At 33.9% G+C, this 9,532-nt stretch overlaps 1 protein-coding gene across 1 annotated transcript; it reads left to right on the forward strand.

The window, feature by feature from the left end:
• Window positions 1-1,785: 1,785 nt before the first annotated feature.
• LOC119251014 (nucleobindin-2-like) lies at window positions 1,786-9,133 on the forward strand (the record flags this gene model as incomplete). Its single annotated transcript, XM_054697787.1, is given in 6 exon segments — window positions 1,786-1,851; window positions 2,764-2,907; window positions 4,096-4,203; window positions 7,258-7,360; window positions 7,363-7,383; window positions 9,030-9,133. Coding segments are annotated over 6 exon segments (546 nt in total), but the record flags the coding sequence as incomplete, so codon positions are not given.
• Between the last annotated feature and the right edge of the window lie 399 nt (window positions 9,134-9,532).

Genomic DNA, 9,532 nt, shown 5'->3' on the forward strand with positions numbered 1-9,532 from the left:
AGCCATTCTATTTGGCATTATAACATATTTGGTGTCTTCATCTACTTGTATGTGTGGGGACATAAAGTGTGTGTGCCTACATCTCTTCACTCAGAGGTGATGAGGATATAGAGCCATGTTCTTTTCTGTCTTCATAAGTCTCTTTTGTGCTTCACTGCTCTTTGCATGGACAGAGAAAATATAAATCTAGTGCCAAGATGCTTCTGAAACAAGGATGTAATGAAATTCTGCGTCCATATCACAAACCACATCATTGTTACATAATGATATGTCATATATATCATATATCTTTAATACAATTCAATTATATCAATAAAATTGGAAGAAAAATTTATCACCTTAACCATTATATATACAGCTCAGTGGCATTAAGTAAAATCATATTGTTGTTCTGCCACCCTCAGAACTTTTTCATCTTGCAAAATTAAAAACGTGCCCATTCTTCCTAGCTCCTAGCTAGCCCCTAGAAACCACCATTCTACTTTCTGCTAATGAGTAAAACTATTCTATAATTCCTATAAATAGAATCATACCATATTTGTCCTTGGTGACAGGCTTATAAAAAAAATAATAAAAGATGTATTATTTTTAAAAATGAGAAAACTGAAGGAATGAGTTGACTGACCTGTGATCACATAGCAAGTGAGGGTGTGACTAGAATCAGAATGTGGGCCGAAATTTATCTTTTCCTTACTCTTCTTAGGTATAACACACCCATTTTCTTTACTTTGAGGATTTAAATGTACTTTTGAGATTAGCATTCTCTTAATCTCTCCTTGTAGAGACACAGTCTGTTTTCAAGAATCAGAATCACATAGGGCCTGTTATAAAACAGATTTTGTACTTCCTCCACCTCCCCAGTCTCTGCTGGTCCAGGGATTGCACTTTAGAACCACTGCCTAAAAGCAGACAAAGCTTTGGAGTCAGTCCCTCTTTTGTCTGAACACTGACTCTAAAACTTAATGCTCTGTGCCCCAGATCAATTTTTTTAATTAATAATGTGTCCATTTTCTATACTTTGACATGTGATAATAATGTTTATTTCATAGGGCTATTGTAATTTGTAATTTATATTAAATGAGTTAATTTTTTTTAAAAAGACTTTAGCATACTCCTTGGTACGTAGTGAACACTCAGTTATTTTCTATTGTTTCTTATAATAATCCTGGAGTAAATGAAATGTTTATGAACCATAAGTTTAGCCAGTGTTTTAGAATAGATGCCTAGAGACTTTTGTCACTTTATCACTAAGATGTTGTCAGGAGACACACACACACACACACACACGTTCATATATACAAACACATTCCTCTCTTGACTTGACTTCTTATTTATGGTAGATAGACTTGGCAGAAGAAAGTGAGAGCAGAAGTGGCAAATTGATAAAGGAATTCCACTTCCAGAATGGGATTTGACTACAGACACTTTCATTAATCTCAGGCTTCTATTATATAGTGAAGTAAAGGTAGACAGTATTAAAAAAGCATGTTTCAAAATATGTGGGCTAGCTGCCAATTGAGATAGAAGAGTTTATCAACTGTGTATGTGTGTTTTATGGTGGGAGGAGGCGGGCCTAGGGAACACAAGATAAAGTGTGAATACAGCGTGCAGGAGTCTATGGGAGATTCTTATATTTGTTTATTTATTTAATTTATTTGTTGAAGTGATGTTGATTTACAACACTGTATATGGTTTAGAGGAATAGGGTCATACCTCCTTAAATGTATGTTATCACACTACCCCCTACCCCTCACCAAAAACACCCACTGTCCTTAAGCCTAGGCCATGGGACCTCCTTCTCCTCTTTCAGAGAGAGAGAAAGAGGGAGAGAGAGATTCCCCGCCCCATCTAGTAGACTTAATGAATCTCTCTCTCTCTTTCTATACACACACACACACACACACACACACACACACACACACACACACATACATACCTATAATCAATTTTACTCATTCTAATTCTTGTAGTAGATTGTTCAAGCCACTAAGACTTCTATGGACTGAAAATATTCAAATAGAATAAGAAAAATTTGAGTAATATTATGGGGCAGCAGTAGTTGCTCTTTTATTTCAATCGCATTTGTTGATATTTTACTGATGTATTTATTTGAAAACTTATTGATCGAGAAGAATTTTAGCAAATCACTGTTGGTTATGATAAAAATAAGGTTGAGAGAATATTTGTATCTATATATATTGATACCTATATATATTGATCTCTTTTAAGCAACTTATATTCATAGAGTTTATAGTCATACATTCTTATATTCATATATTCTAAATTAGGTTGAACCTAAACCAATATTCTGAAGTATTTGGTTCTCTAGTATTTTAATTGAGTTTTTTCCTACTTATCTCTTTCCTAAACCTGAGCTACTTATTTTTTAAGAATATTGAGCCCCTCATTGCTTTTTATTTTGAAGCTATTAACCAGATATTTTCATACTATATAAGTTTAAACTTTAAATTTTGTATCCCTGGTTTTTTTTTTTCAATTTAACTTAAGAACTTTCCTGATTTTTAGTGCCTTTTTAAAAAATTCTTTATCTGTAGGAACAGATGGGTGGGCTAATGATCTACTTCAAGCATTATTTTTGATAAGTTATCAATTTTTACCCCTTCAAATATTGTGTCTTAAACTTCCTGAGATTAAATATATATCAAGGTGGCATTAAGAATATATATAATGTATATATATAAAAATATATATAAATTGAGAACATCTTTTCAGGACGTTACTATAATTATACCTTTATTTTAGACAAGGTGGAGGACCATGCTACTACAATATTGTTTCCTCTTGGTTTCATGTCTTCTTACTGCTCTTGAAGCTGTGCCTATAGACATAGACAAGACAAAAGTGAAAAATACTCAACCTGTGGACAGCGCCAAGGTGCAATCGCCAGTAAGTAACATGATGGTGATAGTTCTGTGGGAAGAATTTTAACTAAGAAATGGCCAATATTTCTTATTTCTAAAGTTGGATATTTAGCAACTACTTCTGATATGACAGTGATAAGAGTATTTGATAAGCATATTTTATTTTATTTTTTTAAAGATTTACTTATTTATGCATACAAGAGCTGGGGTATAGCCAGAGATGAGGGGAGTGAGGATTCACCAGGAACAGAGTGGGGAACAGAACAGGCAGATTAACGGTAAAGTACACTACTGAAAGGAGCAGCGGGCAAGTCAGGAGAGATCTGCTGCGCTATGTGGGTTGCTCCCTGGCCGGCGGGGGATAGAATATGTGCCGCACAGACTGCGGATTGCTTCATAGTGCAGTGCTTAACCCCTTGCGCCACCAGGGAGGCCCAGGATAAACATATTTTAAACAATAATGGACAATGATTATTTAATGTAATTTGTATTTTAGATAATACATAAAAGAATTAATCATAATACCTGTCCAATGTGGAGCTAACCAGCTAAGAAAACATTGTGTTATAATCAAAAGAGAGACACATAGCAATGAAAACATACGGGTGATAATGGGAAAAATCAATTAATATTATTGGTTAAGTCTTTATTATCTAAATGCATATAGAAAATCTACCTTTATATTAATAGTAATACATGATTTCAGTTCTTGACATACAGCTCTTCATTTGAGAAATACAACTTTTTAACTTTGTCCAGATTCTCAAAGTAGATATGTCTAAAAACCATTTTGCTAGAAATATTTTTTTAGGGATTGAGATCTTTAGATGCAGGAAAGAAAAAAAAAAAACTTAAAGGAGGGCCTCCCCGGTGGCACAGCGGTTGAGCGCTGGGTTGCAAAGCTGCCCGCGGCCTCTGTGGCGCCGGTTCGATCCCCGGCTGCTCCCCGGCCACCTGAGGAGGGTCCCACATGGCGCGCAGACCTCTCCTGCCGCCCGCTGCTCCCCTCAGCAGTGTACTTCTGTCCTTCTGCCTGCTCTGCTCCCCGCTCTGACTCTGGTGAATTCTCTCACCCTCCCGCGCTTCTGACTGTACCCAGTGCATGTATAAACAAAACAAACAAACAAACAAACAAATAAATAAATAAAACATGTCTCTATTTAAAAAAAAAAAAAACTTAAAGGAGCATTATTATCTTTTTCTTAACTTGAAGGAAACTGGACTTTATTATGATGAATATCTCAAGCAAGTGATTGATGTGCTGGAAACAGATGATCATTTCAGAGAAAAACTCCAGAAAGCAGACATAGAGGAAATAAAGGTAAATGCAATCAAATAATTATTTAACAGACATCTGAGCATGACAGGTACTGAGTTAACTAATGGGTATACAAAGACGAAACTCCACCCAAGCCCTTAAAGAGCCCTCAAAGGAGAATAATAATCAGAACTAGATTGTTATGATATATGTGTGATAAGTATATAATAATATATTTTGGAAATGCAGATGATGGTCACATAATTCCACCTGTGGGAGAAAGTGGGAAGTTGTCCTTCTCTGCAGAGGTTATGCCGGTGCTTAAAGACGTGACTGAGAAAAGGACAGAGGCTAGGAAGCATGATAGGCTGAGGTGCAAGGATATCCAGCTATAAGAGATAAATTGAAAAAATGAATGTAGTAACTTGCTGGAAATGAGTGGGAAGTGGAGGCTGAGTGGCTAAAACATGAGATGGGCATAGGGGCTAGATGTAGGGGCCGCGGGGATTGTGTATCATGATGTGAGGATAGTAGGAAGCTATTCAGAGGTGTAGAACAGATTAGCTTCTAGTGTTTTAATCAGGTGCAGATCAACTATTATAAGAGTTAATGGGCCATATCTTACGCTAGTAGGGGAGGTTTAACCATCTGCCTCTGTCCTGATAGACATAATTGTAACCCTAAACATCTCTTAGTACTCATTCTAAAGAAAGGAAGCTGTAAAGATCTGATGTGAGAGATTCTTTTTTTTTAATGCCCATCCTTGGGCTATCAATCCATTTCATTGTGTATATTTTAGAGTCAGCAAGTAAAAAAAAAATTCCAGTAATTTAAGTTTAAACTTTCCAAATATTTTTGTTTGCTTGCATCATTTTTCTTTATTTATTCATTTTAAATTTTCTCAAAATTTCTATGAACTGTTTCTAGAATCAGAATCAGAACTTTGAAGGAATCTTTCCGGATCAAGCAGCCTTATTTTAATCTCTGTCCTCAGTGTGGGTCTCTTTAAAGGACCTAGTAACATCAGGTCTTAGCAATTACTGTGTTTTCAGTCCATGACTCTCCTCTCAGAGGCTACGAATTGTTCTGGGGAGAGGGAACAGCATTTTGTCATTAATTTTTCTGAATTGTGGAACCAGTTTCTTGGGGTGAATGATATTTATTGTAGAATTTTCGATATCTTATCTATTTAAATTAGGATTAAGAGCATTATTTGGGGATAACATAGAAACTGTGGATAATGAGAGATATATGTCAAGAAATACAGGGAAAAAAGACAATCCACTTCCTGGTTTGGTGTAGAGAATACTTTTATAACTGTCTTATTTCACAATCAATTTCTATTCTCTCTGAAATCAGTGTGGGGTGGGAGGTGGTAGACAAAATGTAAGTCAAACTGCTATTCAATGAAAAAGAAATGAGAAAAAATAGGCAAAAAACCCAAAAGAATCATTACAAATAGTCTAGCAAAGACTCTTGTTACAGTAAAAAAATGGGGGGGGGTTATTGGAATTTGTCCTTTTCTTTCCAGCCTTTGAAGCATTTTGAAAGGAAAATCATACTACAGTTCTTCATGTCCCAAGCACTGCTGATTATCATTTTGCCCACACTGCTTCACAGAATGTGCCTTCATGAAGGATGTCAGCAAACAATTTTTATTCTTTCTAATGTCTTTATCACAGGGGGCCACAGATTTTATGGCTTGTTAAAACACAGATTTCTGAGCCCCACCTCCAGACTTTCTAAGTCAGTGAGTCTATGGACTCATTTCTAAAGCACCCAGTTGATGCTAATGCTTCCACTGGGGACAAGTTTGAGAACCACTGTTCTACCTGGCCGTTCTCTTGAAATACACTGTTCTTTTTTATTCTGTCACAGCATGTTCTCATAGTTCTCCTTCTCCCTCTCGAACATTCAGTCTTGGTTTCTCTTGTGAGGTTTCTTTTCTTTACCTTCCTCAGCAGGCCTCCGACTCAGTCCTAAAAGGTTTGTCTGCTTGGTTTCTAATTAATCTCACAATTTGTGATTGCAAATGTATTAATAAACAAGAGAAAGTAAGCCACTAGCTATTTTGTTTCTTAAACCTTGGAAAATGTATCTAGTTACTCATCTATGAAATATATAATCAAAGGAAACCACTGGAAAAGATGAATTTTGAAAATTTATTTCCAATGACTAAAGTTTAAAAAGAGGCCAAATCACTTTTAAAAAATTACTGAAGTAAAGATGAAAAATGATGTAAGAATTATATAAAATAAAATATTTAAAAAATTATTGAAGTATAATTCTCTTTAACATATAATTCCTTAACATACAATTCAATGACTTTTAGCACAACCAGGTATGCAGCTACCACCATTATCTAATTTTAAAACAATTTCATTACTCCCCAAAAAGGAAATCCTGTGCCCATTAAGTAATCACTCCCTAATTCCCCCCTTTCCTCAGCTCCTGGCAACCCCTAAACTGTTTTATGGGTCTAAACTCTATGGCTTTGCCTCTTTTGAACATTTCATATATACAGAATGATGTAACGTGACCTTTTGTGTCAGGCTTAACATAGTGTTTTCAAAGTCTATTGTGTTGTGGAATGTATCAACACATGCATTCCTTTTTTTAGATGAATAATATTCCAAAATACGGATATTCTAAATTTATTTTATCTAAATTTATTTGTTTTATGATGGACATTTAAGTTATTTCTACTTTTTTAGTTAGTGTGAATGATACTGCTATGAATATCCATGTATAGTTTTTATGTGAACATAAAATTTAATTCTTTAGGTGTATACCTAGGAATGGAATTGCTAGATCATATGGTAACTCTGCACTTGACTTTTTGAGGAATTGCCAAATTGTTTTCCATAGTGGCTACAATATTTTACAGTTCAAGTTATTTTTGAGTTTCTTCTTTGTGCTTTAATTATATTTTTCTAAATTATACAGTTTTTAGACATCTTGATTTTAGAATTAAAATGGAATCTCAATATCAATATCAAATTTATCTAAATTCGTTAAAATACTTATTGCCACTTTATTATAATTACTTTTACTACACTATATCTGGTAAAAGATACAATGTAAGAGATAAAACTAATTTATTAATTTTGTTAACAGAGTGGGAGGTTAAGCAAAGAGCTTGATTTAGTAAGTCACCATGTGAGGACAAAACTTGATGAACTAAAGAGACAAGAGGTGTCAAGGTTAAGAATGCTGATTAAGCTAAATTGGATTCCCTTCAAGGTAAGTGATATAGAAAATACAGGAAAATTTCAATACTTGGTTGTTGACATCAGTTTACATTTAGCATGTTCTTTAGTGAAAATTGAATGTTAGTATTGATTTGACATCTCTGATTTTTTAATTTAATTTTTTGAATAAACCAATATATTCACATCATTCAAAAAAATTAAGCTAGCCTCAAATATTCCAAATTAAATGAAGAATGAAAAGTAGTGAATTAATCAACTGATTTAAAAGAGGAAAAGTAACATGAAAACAAACCTCAAGAAAGCACAGAGAAGATCTAATTAGAATAATTTCCATTGATGAAATAGCAAAGTTGTCTGAGAGGTAGCCCTACAAAGTTACACTTCCATGCTCAGACAATATAAAGGAAATTCAATTAAACAATTAAAGAGCAAATTGTTGATGGTATTTACACTATTCCATAGCACAGAAAAAAGGGAAGTCTTCCTAGTTCTTTTTATGTATTAATTTCCAAACCAAAATTACTGTATGTCAGCAGAATACTATATATACATAGGAAGTGGATTTATTTAATAGTACAATTGACTCACTAATAGAATATCTGATATTATAAATCATCATATGAATAGAAATAATAAGAAAATATTATGGTGTGACAAAAGAAATCATAAGGTGAAAGGACAAATGATAAATTGAAATAAATCTTTGAAACTTGTATTTTTTGCAAGTAAGACTTTTTTTTTTAGAACTATATAAGGTGCACAGCACAAATGAAGGAAAAATACACCAATTCTCATAGACATTTTGGTCCTACATGGAGCATAGCTTCTGGATTACCAACCTCTTCTACCAGACTGATGCATTTGTTATAATTGATGCACACACATGCATATACGGGGGGAAAACATGCGTACATATACATGTACATATTTTGTAAATCATAAGTTTACATAGACAGTGCTAATTATCATCCATTTTGATAGGTTTTTTCTTTGCCTTCCATTGTTCCATATTGTATATTTCTTTCCCCTAAGTGAGAACTTAACTTCTAACCACAAAAGCTCCCATGCCTATTTTGCTCACTTCTGTAATACAACTCATATCACAGAATCGCTTCACCCATTCAACTATAATCAACTGTAGCTTGTTTTTAAAAACTTTTTTTAATAAAGAAAAACAAGTGATGTTTCTCTAAAAATAAGTTATCATTCAAATGAATGAACTTGAATTAGATTTTTATTGTTCTATTAAAGATTCATTAGCGCAACATACAAAAAAATTCTTCCATATAAATTTTAGAGCAATTCATTTTAGAAATTCTACTTAGACTTTTGATGAGGGCAATAAATTAGAGTTTATCTACCTAAGTAGGAAATTTGGTAGTTTACCTATAATAAAAACATTTTTACTATTAGTTATGTTCATAATTAACAAATTTTTCTAGAAATAGCATTAAAATTGCATATTAAATTTTATTTCATTTTAAATCTAAGGGTTTTGCCTTTTCCTAGCATGACAATGTGTGTAATATTCTCAAAGAAAATATGAACCTAACTAAAATTTTAAATTTTCTTACAAAATTCTATAGCTGTAAATACAAATGCTTATTCTTATATATACTTTCTATTGTTTCTAGCTTTTAATAATTAATCATTTAGAGCTTTCTCATTTTCTTTCAGATACAGGCATAGACCATCAAGCTCTTCTAAAACAATTTGATCACCTAAACCACATGAATCCTGACAAGTTTGAATCTACAGATTTAGATATGCTAATAAAAGCGGTGAGAATAATTCCAAAAATGTTGTCTTTGAGGTTTTGTAGTTTGATGAGTAAATACAATGAAGTGGTAATACAAATTTTATATATTCTCTAGAATGTCTTTATTTATTTATTTATTTATTTTAAAAAAAGATTTATTTATTTATTTATACAAACACTGGGTACAGTCAGAAGCATGGAGGGTGAGAGAATTCACCGAGCCAGAGCAGGGAACAGAGCAGGCAGAAGGACCGAAGTACACTGCTGAGGGGAGCAGTGGGTGGCCGGGGAGCAGCCGGGGATCGAACCGGCGCTGCAGAGGCTGTGGGCAGCTTCACAACCCAGTGCTCAACCACTGCACCACCGGGGAGGCCCTCTAGAATGTCTTTAAAGAGAGATAGCTTATCCCTTACTGTTGGCA

The sequence above is a fragment of the Talpa occidentalis genome, unplaced genomic scaffold (genome assembly GCF_014898055.3).
Source record: "Talpa occidentalis isolate TD23 unplaced genomic scaffold, MPIMG_talOcc4v2.1 talOcc4.1985, whole genome shotgun sequence".
Taxonomy (NCBI): Eukaryota; Metazoa; Chordata; class Mammalia; order Eulipotyphla; family Talpidae; genus Talpa; species Talpa occidentalis.